Source organism: Gorilla gorilla, chromosome 1 (assembly GCF_029281585.2).
Source record: "Gorilla gorilla gorilla isolate KB3781 chromosome 1, NHGRI_mGorGor1-v2.1_pri, whole genome shotgun sequence".
Classification (NCBI taxonomy): Eukaryota; Metazoa; Chordata; class Mammalia; order Primates; family Hominidae; genus Gorilla; species Gorilla gorilla.
The window spans coordinates 46,749,205-46,767,062 of NC_073224.2; the positions used below are offsets into that span (position 1 = coordinate 46,749,205).

The 17,858-nt window shown below is 35.0% G+C and overlaps 1 protein-coding gene across 4 annotated transcripts in view; it reads right to left on the minus strand.

Annotated features, from left to right (window-relative positions):
- SYT14 (synaptotagmin 14) overlaps positions 1-17,858 on the minus strand; it is a 231,059-nt gene that overhangs the window by 135,748 nt on the left and 77,453 nt on the right. For 2 of the 4 annotated variants that reach the window (XM_019030212.4, XM_055378859.2), the window contains exons 1-2: positions 16,063-17,473; positions 11,902-12,117 (exon numbers count right to left, since the gene is read on the minus strand). In XM_019030212.4, coding sequence (XP_018885757.3) covers positions 11,902-12,117; positions 16,063-17,158 — 1,312 coding nt within the window. In that variant the 5' untranslated portion in view covers positions 17,159-17,473. Of the gene's footprint in view, positions 1-11,901; positions 12,118-16,062; positions 17,474-17,858 lie in introns of those variants that run through there. The other 2 variants (XM_004028341.5, XM_004028339.5) reach the window with 1 other exon arrangement.

Below are 17,858 nucleotides of genomic sequence, written 5' to 3' on the forward strand. Positions count from 1 at the left end.
ATCATCTGAACATTTCAGTGTAGGTTTTCGCTATTATAACTGACTTCTACTTTTTTTGTCTCCCCTAATTCTTATTCTAGTTTGTACGATAGCAGTAACTGGAAAGAAAGAGTATCTGAATGATCCTGTCCCGTATTAAAACTCAGTCTTAAGGCAAAAAAAATTGAAAATGCAATAATTTGGGGAGTACTATGAACAAATTTAGAGAATACTTAAATAAATAGTGCAAACGTATAGGTACGCTTCTATCACAATTAGTAGAATGGAAAACATGGAAGAGTAAACTAGGAGAACAGTATAGCTAAATTAATCAGTTTCTAATTATTGTCTTCATAGTAAGTATTTAAATAAAAAAACAACAGAATTGATATATTCTTCTGCTACAGTATTTATTTGTAACTATTAATATTTACACTCTACTTCTCAATGATGGGTTTTTTTTTTTTTACTGGGTACTAGAGTCAGAGTCACTTTAATGAAAAAATGAAAGAAGCAGGTATGAGGAGTTAATATCATAAACAAACAAGTATGATTTCACATGGTTTAATACTCTAACTCAAGCTAGGTTTTCCTCTGCTCCCCCTTTTTACTTCCATTTTTAGAAAGGAAATAAATGATAACTTGGAAACTTCTAGTGGTAAAGAATCTTTCTACTGGCAAGAGAGGAAAACATGATTTGAGAGTAAGAGATACCTGGTGTGGGACAAACCTGATGAAGTGCTTAGGGCAATATAAAGGTAAAAGATGGTGATAAAAAGGTAATACAAGACACCAAAGTAGGAAGAACTGGTAGAAAACACTGCTTATTTAATTATTTTTCCTAAGGCTATGGAAGCAGCTGGTATGCTACTGAAATTCAACTGCATTGATACCATTCTGTTATGTCGGTACTATACAAAAATATCTGAGTTAGATGGCAGTGTACTTAATCTTTCTTAATCTAGCATCTTCAGTTGATTCCAATGATATCCTTCTCTGTGAAAAAAAAATCACCATATGAAGAAGAGAAAAAAGGAAGATACTTAACTCTGCCATGGCATTTAAATGCTCCACCAGGTATTACTTTCCTGTTCTACTTCCAGGCATAGTCATTCTCTGCTAGTTGTCCCTTATTTGTCCTGAAGATGCTAAAGTGCATAGTAGTCCATAGCAAAGAGAGAAAGAATAAATTTCCTTCCTTCTTGTTACCTTCTTTTAGAAAAAATCCCTAAACAACAATAGGTGGGCATTACAGGATTTATTAAAACAGGTTTTTGAGGTCTTACAATGGCCCCCTTGCTCTTCACAAAACTCAGGCATTAATCAGGTAAAAGCTATAACAAGAAAACAACCTGAGAAAGAGATAGCAATCTCCACCACAACTGGCCACATTGATATTAAAGGATAACAAAGGAATATTATAAACAACTCTATGCCTACAAATTTGATGACCTAGGTGAAATAAACCAATTCATTAAAACACACAATATTCCAAAACTCACACAAGAAGAAACAGACGACCTGAATAGGTATATATCTATTTAAAAATTGCATCAATTATTAATAACTTTCCAAAGCAGAAATTTTGGATTCAGTGGTAAATTCTACCAAGCATTTATGAGAAAAATTACTTCAATTCTGTACACTCTCTTTCAGAAGAGAGAAGTAGAGTGAATATTTCCTAACTCATCCTATGAGGCCAGCATCACCCTAATACCAAAGATATTACAAGAAAAGAAAACTACAGACCAATATCTCCATGAAGAAAGATTCAAAAATCCCAAACAAATCATTAGCAAATCAAGTCCAATAATGAATAAAAACCACAACCAACTGGGTTTTATTCCAGGTATGCCAGGCTGGTTCAACATTTGAAAATGAATGAATGTAATCTATCCATCACATATGGCTGAAGAAGAAAAACCATATGATACTATCAACAGATACAGATAGCAAGCTATATTGAAAACTGCCCCATCCTGGGCAACGTGGAGAAACCCCCCATCTCTACCAAAAAAAAAAAAAAAAAAAGACAGGCATGGTGGTGCACGCCTGTAGTCCTAGTTACTCAGGAGACCAAGGTGGAAGATTGCTTGAGTCCAGGAGGTCAAGGTTGCAGTGAGCCATCATTGTGCCACTGCACTCCAGCCTGGGCAAATGAGTGAGAACCTGTCTCAGCAAAACAAAACAAAACAAAACAAACAAAACACTGCCTTCCCATACTAATTAGTTTTATTACTGAGCCAAGTTCACCATATCTGGTTCCTAAACCTGTCTCAAGAAACTGTTCTTGTGAGTGATCTTCTCTCAGACGCTCCTCCCTGTGCAACAGCCACACACAGACATGCATGAATCCCAACAACAGAGAAAGTTGATGTGCTTTCCTAAAACACTCCTCACCTCATCATACTCAATGATAAAAGACAGAAACCTTATCCTCTAAGATCAAGAAAAAGCCAAGCATGCCTACTTTCACCACTTCAACTCAAAATAGTACTGAAAGTCCTAGCCAGAGCAATTAGGCAAGAAAAAGAAATAAAAGGTGTCCAAAGTGAAAAGGAAAAAATTATCTCTGCTCACAGATTATATGATCTTCTATGCAGAAAACCCTAAAGATTCCACCTTAGAAAAAACTGCTAGAACTAATAAACAAATCAGACCAGGTGCAGTGGCTCACACCTGTAATCCCAGCACTTTGGGCAGCTGAGGCAGGCAGATCACTTAAGGTCAGGAGTTAAAGATCAGCCTGGCCAACATGGTGAAACCTCATCACTAGTAAAAATACAAAGATTAGCTGGGCATGGGCATGGTGGCAGGAAACTGTAATCCCAGCTACTCGGGAGGCTGACGAAAGAAAATCACTTGAACTCAGGAGGCAGAGGCTGCAGTGAGCCAAGATCACACCACTGCACTCCAGCCTGGGCAACAGAGCGAGACTCCATTAAAAACAAAAACAAAAACAAAAACAAAAACAACTAATAAACAAATCCAGCAAAGTAGCAGGATTCAAAGTCAACACTAAAAAAACCAGCTGCATCTCTATACACTAATAATGAACAATCTGAAAAGGAAATTTCTAAGAAAACAATTCCATTTGCGATTACATCAAAAGGAATAAAATACTTAGGAACAAACTTAACTAAGGAGGTGAAAGACTTGTACGGTGAAAACTGTAAAACATTTCCAAAAGAAATTAAAGACATAAATAAATAAATGAGAAGGCACACTATGTTGATGCTTAGAAAACTTAATGTTAACACGTCAATAATACCAAAAGTGATTTACAGGTTTAATGCCACCTCCACAAAATTCCAATGACATTTCTTGCAGAAATAGAAAAACCTCCTAAAATTCATATGGAATCTCAAAGAGATCCCAATTCTGAAAAAGAGAAACATAGCTGGAGGACTCAAACTTCTTGATTTCAAAATGTACTATAAAGCTACAGTAATCAAAACACTGTTGTACTGGCTAAAGACAAACATATAGACCAATGGAATGAAACAGAGAGTCCTGAAATAAAACCTTGCATATATGGTCAAATGATTTTTGACAGGGGACCAAGACCATGCAATGTAGAAGAGCCTTTTTAACAAATGTTCTGGGAAAACTGGATATCCAAATGTAAAAGAATGAAAATGAACCCTTGCCGAATATCGTATATAAAAATTAACTCAAAATGGATCACATCATAACCATAAGACTTAAAACTACAAAACTCTTAGAAGAAAACATAGGGAAAATGCCTCACAACATTGGATTTGGCAGATTTCTTGGATATGACACCAAAGGCACAGAAAACAACAAAAAATACACAAAGTGGATTTCATGAAAATTAAAACATTTTCTCTATCAAAAGATACTATCAATAGAGTAAAAAATGCCATCCCAAAATGGGAAAAAATATTTGCAAACCGTATATCTGATAAGAGATTAATATCCAAAATATATGGAGAATTCCTAAAACTCAACAACCAACCAACAAACAATGCAATTCCAAAATGGGCAAAAGATTTGGACATTTCTCCAAAACAGATATACAAATAGCCAATAAGCACATGAAATGATGTTCAGTGTCGCTAATAATTAAGGAGATGCAAATCAAAACTACAGTAAGATATCACCTCATACCTATTAGAATGGCTATTATTTTGAAAAAACACAATAATAAGTGTTGGTTAGGAGGCAGAGAAATTGGAACCCTTGTACACTACTGGAGGAAATGTAAAATAGTATAGTCACTGTGGAAAACAGTAGGGCAGTTCCTCAAAAAATTAAAAATAGAATTACCATAGAGCCACCAATTTCATTTCTGGGTCCATACTCAAAAGAACTGAAAGAAGAGTTTCAAAGAGATATTTGTACACCCATGTGCATAGCAGCATTATTCACAACAGCTAAAACACAGAAGCAATTCAAGGGTCCACCAATGGATAAATGGTTAAGCAAAGTATGGCACATGCACAAAACAGAGTATTATTCAGCTTTAAAAAGGAAGAATATTCTGATACATGCTGTAACACAGACGAAACTGAGGACATTATGGTAAGTGAAATAAGTTGGTCACAAAAAGACAAATAGGGTATGATTCCATTTATATGAGGTACTTAGAGTAGTTAAAATCACAGGGGCAAAAAGTAGAATGGTGGCTGCCAGGGTTGGGGGAAGGGGGAATGGAGTTGTTTAATGGGTATGGAGTTCAGCTTTGCAAGATGAAAAGAGTTCTAGAGATGGATAGTGGTGATGGTGCACAACAACAGAATTAAAAACTATTGAGCTGCACACTTAAAAATGGTTGAGATAGTAAATTTTATGTTATGTGTATTTTACCACAATTTTAAAATTGAAGAAAAAAAAGGAATAAAATTCTGATACATGCTACAACATGGATGAATCTTGATGACATCATGCTGACTAAAATAAGCGAGACCAAAAAAAGGACAAATACAGTATGATTCCACTTATATGATCTACCCAGAGTAGTCAAGTTCATAGAGACAGAAAGTAGAATATTGGTTATCAGAGGCTGGGATGACAGAATAAAGACTTATTTTTTAATGGGTATAAAGTTTCTGTTTAGGATGATGAAAAAATCCTAGAGATGGAATAGTGGTGATGGTTGTACAACAATGTGAATACACTTAATGACATTGAACTGTGCATTTAAACATTATTAAAGTGATAAGTTTTGTGCTGTATATATTTTATCACAACAAGGAATAAAAAGGGAAAAATACTGCAGATGTAAAAAATAAAATAAAATTCTACACTATTGGGAGGAATTAATCCCATCACATAAAAAGATCTCCAAAACACCAAAGATGCAGTAAAAAGAGTCAAGATTATTTCCCCTTCAAATTGGCCATATTTAAAAAATAATACACATGATAAAGAATTCCTTAGAGGAGAGATGTTCATCAACAAAAATCTGAAATTAAGAAAAAAGCTTACCCAAAATCTAAATAAACATGTATGGTTGACCTTTGAACAACAGGAGTTTGAACTGTGCGAGTGTAGTTATGAATAGATTTTCATCCATCTCTGGGATGGATGAGACAGCAAGACCAACCCCTCCTCTTCCTCCTCAGCCTACTCAACATGAAGACAAGAATGAAGACCTTTTTGATAATCCATGTCCACTTAATGAACAGTAAATTTATTTTCTTTTCCTTATGACTTTTTTTTTTTTTGGAACAGGGTCTCACTCTGTTGCCTATGCTGGAGTGTAGTTGCATGATCACAGTTCACTGCAACCTCAAACTCCTGGGCTTAAGTGGTCCTCCCGACTTGGCATCCTGAGAAATTAAGGTTACAGGCATGGGCCACTAGGCTTGGCTAGTTTTTCAAAATTTTTTGTAGAGACATTATAGGCATGAGCCACGGCGCCCAAGTCCCCTTATAATTTTCTTAGTAACATTTTCTTTTTTCTAGCTTACTTTACTGTAATAATACAGCATAAATACAGATAAAATTAAAAATATGCATTAATTGACTTAATATTATCAATAAAGGCTTCCAGTCAACAGCTGGCTATCAGTAGTTAAGTTTTTGGTGAATCAAAAATTATATGTGAATTTCTGACTGAATGGGGGGATCAGTGCCTCTAACTCCTGGGTTATTCAAGAGTCAAATGTAATATACCTAACTTTATGCAAAGTCACTACACTATTTTTATATCAAATAATTCTGGAAAATACAGAGAGAATTTTTAGTACTTTTCCACTTTGCAAAGAAATTATGAAAATTAATAAAACAATTTTTAATATAAGTTAAAATGGACTTAAAGGAAATATAAACAAATAATCTATTACTCTTAAATATTAAATTATTATAAAAGTAAAATACAAATAAAAAGAATAAATAAATATATTTTGGTAGTCCTAATTTTAAGATAACAAAATTAATAGAATGAAGCTTGTGATATAGCTACAACAGAAAGAGAATGACAAGTAGGGGTGAGTGTGTGTGTGTGTGTGGGTGGGTAAGCTATACACCCTAAGACATAAGTGATGCTGAAAATTATTTTTCAGTGGGTTTTACCTTAACTTGCTCCCAAAATAAATAATGTAAATTTAATAATACAGCTTTCCATAATACATAAGTATAGCTATGTAATCTCTATGGTAAACTAATAATAAAAAGCTATCAATAACAAAAGACATTCTAGTAATTTTACACTGAACTTGATCTTCATATAGAATCATCTTTAATAAGCTTCTCCTATCTAATATAAAAATAGAAAGTATTAATTAGCATGAGTGAAATTTCGGAGGTTGGTCTAACTCATCTATTAAACGGGATATCCACGAACCATATTTTGACACTGACCTTTTTAAAATAAGAGAGGTTTATCAGAAAATGCCCTTAATTTTAAGCACAACACAGTAAAAATAAATTAGAACTGTGAACAAAAGGATTTAATAAATTATTTTAATGTTTCTTTTTTCTAGAAAAATTTCTTACAGATATCATCCCTTTTGTAGTTCCAAAAAAAAACCCCAGAAGATTAATATGGCCACCTAGAGGAGAAAACATGATCAACAAATATGCCATTACATTTTCCTACTTTTTCTAGAATATGTGTATTTCAGATTTATAACATATAACCTGCTCTAAAGGACCAACTGAAGGGATTCATCTTGTATGAAATAGACTTAGGGAGACTATTAAAGTAGCAGTGTTGACCTAATGAAAGCCAAATAACATTAATTTTGCTGTCAACTTGACAAGTATAGTTTTTATCTTGCTGTGTGACTTTGGGTTAAAAAAATCAACTTAAAGTCACTTCAATTCTGTAGAATCTTACCTACCACAATACATGGCAATGAAAATTAAATATGACAGCATAACATTACCTACCACAATACACGGCAATGAAAATTAAATATGACAGCATAACAGAAACAGAGTGAGGCACGTAGTAGGAACTCAATAAATGGCAGTCCTCGCTACCTGGTAAAGTTCTCTTGCACTGGTCTCTCCTAATACCTCTTCAGGTCCTCTCTAATCTTCTCTACTCCTGCAGATTTGTAGGAGTAGAGAAGCTTTGGCTGTTCCAAAGCTTCTCAACTGGAATTACTCAGGCTGTTGAGAAATAGACTAAAGGTTCCTTATTAGCATTAATGAGGTAAATATTATGCCATGTAAAAACTGTATATTTTAAAATATTTTTCCTTCTACCTTGTGATTCCCTTTAGTTAACTCACATTAGTCAAGTTTAACCTTTATAAACTTGTGTGATGGTCACATGCAGACCAAAGGGTCACAGCAATAAGAAGTGTAACTTACTCTATTCATCTCTTTCTTTGTGTGTTATTTATTTTCTATTCACACAGGAAAATGAATGAAGTCCTACCAAGAGAACTGTACCCAGCAGTTATCTTAGGTGGGTGATCAGCCACAAAGCAGCAATTTCTGCAGACGCAGCTTTGCCAAGGGGCAACCACCAGGTGGAGACGCAAATCCCCCTCCTTCCCAAATATATACCAGAGGAGAGTATCGGTGGGTGGCAGGAAGAAGGCGAACAGTTGGGTTACAAACAAAACCCCCCAACTACCTCTCTGACTCTCAAAGTTGATACGGAGAGAATAGATGGTAAGAAAGTGAAGGCGGCAAATGTATACTTCCTTACCACTTACACTCTCCTTAACAACATTCAATCTGACTTCCTTATTACTCTCCTAAAACTCTAATTGAAAATGATTGCTCAACTTCTACTGGACAAAGGGGTTTATCTGAATTATCATTCTCCCCAACCACGCTGCCTTCCTTCTTCTTCTAAAACTTTTCTTCCATGGCTGATAAAATATAACATTTTCCTGATTCTCCTCTTTATCTCTCTTACTGTTTCTTTGTGTCTTTACATGATGCCCTTAATTCTCCTGTCAAAGGAAATGATTCTCTGATCTTTTCTCTTCACACATTCTCCTTCATCAATTTAATTCATGCCCATAGTTCCTATTCTCTAAGCATATACAATCTGAAAACTTCTCCCTCAAACGCATTCATGATTACAAGCTTGACAGCCCTTTCCAACTACTTAAATATCCTGCCTCATCACATATGTAAAATCACTTATATCTCTTATTCACTGCTCACTTCCAACCAAACACAGGTCCGTCTCTGGATTTCATATTTATATTAATGACATCATCATTCTCCTCATCATACATGATGGAAATCAGTCATCTCTGATGCTTCCTTTCTTTTTCCAAATGTTCCAAACACATTCAGTTCCTAAATCCAGTAAGTTCTACCTCAATAATCTCTCTCCTATCTTCCTTTATTTCTATTGCCACTACTGTAATTCAGACTTTTATCATTTTCCACATATACTACCCCAAAGATCTCCTTAACTGATATCTTTTCTTATAGTCTGCTTGCTGCTAAATTAATCTTTCTAAAGCACAACCCTGATTATGGTTCCTTAGTAAAAAACTTTTCAGCAAATTCTCACTGGCAAACAAATTAAACCCTATCTTCCTAGTCAGGGGGCACTCCAGGCCTTACACTTCATCTCTCCTTTCAATTTTATCTTCTGTTCCCTCAGATGTATATGTATAGATGCACCTATGTTGGAGCCAAGTGGATTTCTCTCCATCCCTGAAATATTCTCTACATTTTATCACACTCTCCTGCTTAAAAACCTTGATTAATATATATAGATAGTATGTGTATAAATGCACCTATGTTGGAGTCAAGTGGATTTCTCTCTATCCCTGAAATATTCGCTACGTTTTATCACATTCTCCTGCTTAAAAACTACTGAGCAGGGCATTCCCCTTCTTCAAACAAAGATCCCAAGTTAGAGGCACTGAAATACACTTTCTTTTGGATTCATGATTGCATGAAAGCCCTATTCCATGCTTGTTGAAATAATTCTCACTCAAATCTAACTCACCTAGACCCCATTAGACTTCCTCAGATTCCTACTTCCCAAAATCGAAATCACCTCCTACTCTCTGTATCTTTTTTTATTTTTGTTTTTTAAAGTTTTGTCAGCTGGGCACGGTGGCTCATGCCTGTAATCCCAGCACTTTGGGAGGCCGAGGCGGGCAGATCACAAGGTCAGGAGTTCGAGACCAGCCTGGCCAATATGGTGAAGCCCCGTGTCTACTAAAAATACAAAAATTAGCTGGGCATGGTGGCAGGCGCCTGTAATCCCAGCTACTCGGAAGGCTGAGGCAGGAGAATCTCTTGAACCCAAGAGGCAGAGGTTGCAGTGAGCCAAGATCGTGCCACTGCACTCCAGCCTGGGCAACAGAGTCAGACTCCATCTCAAGAAAGTTTGTCTTTTTTTAATTTCCTCTATATTTCTACTGCACTTTGTTCATGTGACTAACAGCCCTCTCATCATATTACGTATATACTTACTGATTTTCCTCCTCCAGTCAGTAGGTTTTTTGAGATAAACAAGCTTATGATCTTCATATTCACAGTATCTAGCAGTGTATGACTAGATACTGTGCTAGACACGTATCTAGTCATACACTGACTTTCGTGTAAACACGAAAGCTTTTTATGTTTACAAAATAAATAAATATAATCTCAGAATGCCTAAAATTAAGTGTTTCATCAAATAATTGAGGGTAGAAATGTGTAAAAAAGTACAGGATAGGTCCTAAATATATGGGTAAAATAAAATGAGAAGGTGATTCTGGGGCACTTGGACCACTTGCAGAGGTTAGGGCAAGAATAGTAGAAGCACCTAGGTTGTGTACCTCTCTCCTCACTGCTCTGTCCATAGGCTATAAAGTCAGGCTAGACTAACAGAACTACCGAGAAGTGCTCAAGACAGCAGAGGGGTGTTGGGGTGAGAGGAAAGAGAAATGAATAGAAAATAAATCCTAAACGTACCTGCAAAAAGGGAATGCACACTCAGGGCTTGCTCATGACCATCACTCTTTTCACTACCATTGTAATTAGCTACATTTACTGATCACTTACCTATTAGCTATCGGACACTATGCTAAAAACTGTACCACATATATCATTTAATTTTCATGGCAACCCTGCCAGTTCAGTTTTATTCATATTTTACAGACAATGAAAGAAATCTAAAAACAATGAACTATATTGCCAAAGGTTTCACAGCTAATATATTAAGAGATATGGCCAGAATGTTAACAAGGACCAGATCTCAAAACACATTCTCTTCCTGCTCTACTATTCATGTACCAGGGGTGTACATAACTTGGGGACTGGTTTTACTGCTTTGTATTATTTAATTAACTTAGTAAGCACATGTCTTATTTTCCCTAGTACTAAAATGTATTTTTGAGGGTAGAGTACCTGTCAGATATTTTTTATTTCTTCCCTTGAATCTCATAATGACCATATAGTAATCATTCAGTATTTGATTAATTTATTATTATATCTGTGTACTAGCAGACATAAGAATTGAGGTGCACTAATCTTTAGTTGGCATGAAGCCAAATACAGTAATAGATGATTTACCCCCTTTGACAACTGTACATGCTGGGATAAAACTTTAAGTCATCAATAGTAATAGGCCCTAAAACATTAAGTCACAGCTACAAAATCAAGGATAGCTTGTGTTTATGTATAATGATAAAAATGATATCTAGGATATATTATTCTGTCCCTCATATCTGGGTATAAAGATAATAATCATGATAAGTAGCCATACATTCTATTAAGCAAGTGAATAATGTATTTAAATGTGGAAATAAATATGCTTTAATTAATGGCAAAATCTGTCTTATTTATGTCACAGAAAGACGTAAAAACATGTATAAGTGGACTGACATCTTCTATGTAGGTTGAGTTCTAAAGTCAATTTCAGCACATAACACAAAATCAGTTAGAGACAAATAATCCTTCAAATTACTGAAATCCTTGAAAATACCTTAAATTGCCTTTAAAGAATGGTATAATATAGTACTAGCTCTCAATAAATTCATCTCAGACAGTTTTCCCTTCTGCACAAAACAGATTACCATTTCTTCCGCTGTCTGCCATGTGCAACATTTGGCTGGTGTTTAGGAGCCATATTGAATGAAACAGCATACATTTACACACTGGAATCATATTCAACACCGTGAGAGACTTAAACTCTATCAGTTCCTATAACAGGTATAGAGAAACCAATTCCATTTGAGAGAACAGCAGATTCACATCTTTCATATCATGCTTGCTAAGCATATGTTCACTGTGAAATAAGAGCTACAATTAACACATTACGTAAATTATTTGGTTTTCGCTTTGGGGTGTTTTGGTATTGGTTTTGATTTTTGGCCTGAGCCCAAAGATACGAATTTGAATAAATTACATTCCTAGAAATGTGACTCTACTGTATGTGCTCTCTTGTTTATTCTGCAACCACAGATTCCTAGAATTTCAGGCACAAGTAATCAAATACTATAGTGTGTCATGTAAAAAAAATAAAACAGCCCATCTTACCTTCATCTATTGATGCTTCACTACTGTATCCATCATACTCTGCCGATAGAGGACTGTATTTCTGTCTTGTTTCCCAAGCATAGTTCTTTTGTCTAGAATCTGCCAGTGGTAGTCTGGAATTGTGTGTTCTGGATAAGGCCTCATGATATTTACCCAGCGCTTCATCTTCACTTTCAGAGGATGAACCATGCTCATCTTTGTCCATGTAGGAATTATCTATTTGGAATGACATGAAGAACAAACGGTAATTGAAAAAAAATTTCCCTCCCCTCACCTGGCCCTACTGGGCCCGTCAAATGATAATTTTTACACAATAAAGTATGGAAAATTTGCTGAAGTTATATATATAAACACACACATATACATATACGCACACATATACACACACGCACACACACATATTATATACAACCTGAATTTTCAGATTTAAAAAAATACAATTTTTTCACATAAGAAGCCCAAGCTTTGGAAAAAGATCAGTTTGTATATTCTATTATATAAATAATATTTGTTAGTCACAGGGATTTTTCAACCATGTTACATATAAACTAAATTATAATACCATTTTACATTTTTTAAAGTATAAGTAACACACAAGTGAAGTTCTAAGTATTGCCAGTACTATAGCTCTGATTCAAATAACTCACATTAAAAGACACATTTCTGGTTCTCGTTTTGGTCAAAATTTTCAAAACAGATAATGCTCAGTGCTAGCAGTAAAATACAGCAATGGACAGGTATATACTATTGGTGAAATTATAACTGATACTACTTTCCTAGAGGGCAATTTGGCAAAATATATCAAACTTTTAAATCTGCATAATCTGATCCATTTCCAGGAATTTACCAATTCTATTTCTAAAAATTCAGCCTAAGAAATTAATTAACAGATGAATAAAGATATATTTTTGAGACAATTCACTGCACTGTATTTAATGGCGAAAGAGATAACCTAAATGTCCATCTGTGGGCTTTGTTTAAATAAATTATGATGTATTTATTCAATGATATACTATGCAGTCATTAAAAATGAGGATGTGAATTTAAAAGAACTCTCAGGGAAAGAATAACTACAATATCATGTTATGAGAAAAAAGGAGGTAAAAAAGTAGAAGTTATAATTATATTCCCATTTGAAAAATATATATACACACACATGTGGCATATACACACACATAATGCATACATAGGTATGCACAGACAAAACTATCTGGAAGGATATACACCAAACTGTTAACACTTACTGCTTGTGAAAGGCAGAATTTCTAGGAAAACTTTACTTAAATATACCTAAATTTCAAACAAAACTTTCAGGAGGTCTAAATTTTTTATTGTTCTAAAAAGCACTAGTTATTACCAGTTTTTTAAAAAGATAACCACTTTGAAACTGCACAATGGTGTAACTTTCTTAGAATTATTAAACAATTCTAGAAAGGTGAAGAGACTACAGTAGCTAAAATTCATTAGTTCAATCTGGTTATCTTTCTCTTTATAGTCAGTTAAGCATCTGTAGTAAAGAAATTGAGGTTGAAATTTGAGTGGGAGTTACAGGATAAGTAAGTTTTAAAATACAGGACAGAAACTAAGTGCTTAGAGTCAGAAGGAGGTTATATGTCATCTAGTCTAGTCCTAGTTTTTAAATCAGTAAAATAAAGCCATAAATGGGTAATGCCATCACCAATGTCATATATTGTGGCAGTGCTTGCCCAATATGTAGCCAATAGTCACATGTGGCTATTTAAACTAATTAAAATTAAACAGAAATTAAAACCCAGTTCCCCATGCTATTAGCCACATTTGAAGTGCTCAACAGCCACATGCAGCTAGCGGTTACTATATGGAACAATGCAGAGATATAAGACTTTTTCATTGTTGCAGAAAATACTATTAGACAACAATGAGATGGCCGAGCCATAAGACCTCTGACTCCCAGTGCAGAGCTGTCAGCACTTTCTGGGATACCATGGTGGGGATCTTAAACCAGCAGAGGGTTTTGAGTCTCTTGAGGAGGGTAACTAGTCTGTGGTCAAACTTCACCTATTAAAAAACATTACCTAACATAACCTACATTTAGAAATAAAGAAGAAAACCCTTCCTCCTTTTTCTCTTTTTTTTTTTTGAGGAGTCTCGCCCTGTTGCCAGTCTGGAGTGCAGTGGCGTGATCTCAGCTCACTGCAACCTCCACCTCCTGGGTTCAAGCAATTCTCCTGCCTCAGCCTCCCAAGTAGCTGGGATTATAAGCATCCACCACCATGCCCAGCTAATTTTTGTATTTTTAGTAGAGACGGGGTTTCACCATGTTGGCCAGGATGGTCTCGATCTCTTGACCTCGTGATCTGCCCGCCTCGGCTTCCCAAAGTGCTGGGATTACAGGCGTGAACCACCGTGCCTGGCCTTCCTCCTTTTTCTATACCTTATAAACCCTGTGTCAGAACCTGGAACACAGGTACCAGTAATATTACCATTCAGCTAAATGAAGGGTTAATCTACGTGTCAAACAATTTTTGAAAATCATTTGGGAACATTACGTGTATAAGTTTAGTACTGACTATATTGTGGAATGTTAGAAATATTTGGTTTCTTTAGGTACTAGCATGCTTCTTAATGAAAACAAATTTAAAAAGTTAAAAACCCTACATGCTACTTGTAATGTATTTATTACTAGTATCCATTCTATCATTATTTTCTGAATAAAATAATAAGTAAACTATTTTACATTATTTTTTAATTTTTGCTACTTTAAGCAGTAAGTCTACCAGAACTAAACTAGGCCTACCAAAGATCACTAAATCTGACAATCGAAAAACTGCTAGAATGGCCAGGCACAGTGGCTCACACCTGTAATCCTAGCACTTTGGGAGGCCGAGGCGGGTGGATCACGAGGTCAGGAGACCGAGACCATACCGGGCCAACACGGTGAAACCCTATCTTTATGAAAAAGACAAAAATTAGCTGGGCGTGGTGGTGCGTGCCTGTAGTCCCAGCTACCCGGGAGGCTGAGGCAGGAGAATCGCTTGAACCTGGGAGGCAGAGATGGCAGTGAGCCGAGATTGCACCGCTGCAATCCAGCCTGGCGACAGCGCAAGACTCTGTCTCAAAACAAAAAAAAAAAACAAAAAACAAAAAACTGCTAGAAGAATAGACTCCAAAATGGATACATTTTCAGAAACTGACATTTCTTTTAAGTTAGTTCATCCATCCTGGATTAGCCTCTCCTGTATCACTGTAAAACCACTCATATAACAGATAAACAGCAGATCCCTATTATGTATGTAGTCGTAGCAGAACTGAAAAGTCTTCCTCATTACCGCTATTCTGCTTTTTGTTATTTTACGAGAGTATGAACTTAAGAGAAAAATTCCAGATGTGTATTTTATAAATAAAAGCCAGTGTACTTTTGGCCTTGTGATCAGATCAGCAATAAGTGGATATGACTAAGGGATTACCAGAAGTAATTATTAGCAGTATGGGCTGCTAATAAATATTGAAAATCATCACATATACTGTGAATAATGAAAATTATCACAAATATTGTGATTGAAAACTATAAATGCTTAGTCAGAATCCTAATTCTACATAGAGAACTCATGAATAACAATAGATTGTTCATGTATACTTATTGTAAACAGGGCAGTAATATAAAATTTTTAATGTATGGGCAAAATGAATAAAAATACATTGTGAACCACATTATTGAATAAAATAAAATCTATTGCTCTCAAAGAAATAATTAAACATTTGATATAAATTTGGATAGATGCAAAGAGCAATACTGTATAAGGGGCTTCAGAGTTAGTTATATAAAAATTTCAAATGCAACTACAGCACATCAAATAAACTCCAAATAAAGCAGGTAAGAAAACCATGGAGTTTCTGGTTGTAAAATAAATGGACATTAAGAAAAACTAGGGCTGCTGAAAAGTTGGCCAAATAACACAGGGACCAGGGGCAATACTTAGTGGGACAAATAACATGAATGCTCTTGAAATGATTTTAGAAAAAATACTGAATGGCTTTAAAAATGTTTCCCAGTAAAAGGATTCAAGAAAGTCTTAAATATAGACACATGAACAGGAAAGCTGAGAAATTTGGATGATGTTTTACTAATTTAAAAAATCAAGAGAAAATTTAATCACTCACACCAACATTAGGAGACCTCACCTTTTTCTGGTATTATCTTAGAATATTTTTCATCTTTACTCTTTGCTGTTCCTTTCTTGGCAGAAATGGCCTCAGTTTTCTTTGGTTTTATGTCTTCATTCACTTTACAGTATTTCGTTGAATTTATTTGCTCTTCAATTTTCCCAGATAACTTATCTTTAGAATTAGTTGATGGTGCTGGATGTATGTCTTCTTTTATAATGGATTTCTGTGTCATATGCCTATTGCTTGTCAAAATATCTTTTAAAGAACATTCATTTCCTGAACACTCATTCCCTTTGGATGCTTTACTTTTAACACATTTTTCAGCTTTCTTTAAATGATCTGAATGCCCTAAATCGGGAAGATGTTTACATTTATTGAAATGCCCCATATTCTCTTGATCTCTTCCCAAATATACACGTCGAGATTTAGAACATTCCTCCTTTTTACAATTATCTGTACCAATGTATTTCTTTTGCTCATACAATTTGTTTATTCCGTTGGCATTCTTCTGATTTCCTTTCATTTCTTGATATCCTACCTCCTTTAAATCATTCTTACCATTATTGGAAATTCCTACTCCAATTGTTTTACATCTGTCAGTACTTTCAAGTTCTTGACAAATAGATCCAGCCCTTGTATTCTGTCTGATAACTGATATCCCACCATTATTCATGTAGCCTTTCAAAGAAGAATCACCAGTATTACCAGTGTCTTGATATTCTGATAGAGTCTGTTGCCTATCATTAACATGTTTAAATACTCTTTCTTCATGTATTCCTTGATCTTGCTTTAGTGAAGTTTTACAAGTATTTATTTGCTTTGCTCTATGCTCTAAATTGGCTTGTGTTTTCTGACAATTAGTGTTTTTGGAGACTTCTGTTAACCCGGCATTTTTTTGTTTAGAACTGTCTACAGCTTCTTCTGCTACAGAGCTTTCCTCTTCTGGGCGAAAGCCACTCATCATACTTGTTACCTGCTCAGCAACTGAGTCAGTTAAAGCATAGCTGACCTCCCCAACAGCAGTGGTCAAATTCTCTACAGCACTACTGATTGTGTCTACCAGAGAGGACACTGAAGGCAGATTCTGTTGGAAATTTCTGAAAAATGCCATTTTCTAATTCCTTGTTCCTAAAAGGTGCAATAATGGAATTTTCTCTTCTAAAAATATCAACCACTTTGGAACTTGAATTTAACATTTACTTAAATGTTGCTATTCGTCAGCTCAATATTAGCAATTCACATTGTAGCTTTTAATCTTTCTGTAAATACATTATGCACTGAAAGAAATATGTTGAAGTAAAGATTCTTCCGAAAAAAAAAAATCAAACCACTTGGTTTAAACGTTATGACATTTTTTTCTCACTCCACAGCTATTATAACAGCAGCAAGACAATATTTTTCCCTCAAATACTACTGGTTTTTTATTCTACACCTGAAAAAAGAAGTATAAAAAGGATTTTTATTATGTACTTTTAGTTTGCTTATTAACAGTCTATGTAAGGGAACTACCCTATCTTACTAATCAACTACCCAGTATCATTTCACATTAAGAAAAATATTAAAGAGAAATATCTAAACAATTTTGCATAGTGGTAAGAATAGGGGAGAGGAAGTGTGGACACCTGCTGAGTGGCTACTATATGCAAGGCATTGTAATTGACACATTTTATCCTACTTGATTTTACAGTAATTCTAGGAGGTAAATATTATTATTCCTATTTAATAAGTGAAAGAAAAACAAGGCTCAGAAAAATTAAGTTCCCTGAGACATTTTCAAGGGATCCTCAAGGTCAAGACTAGTTTTACAATAA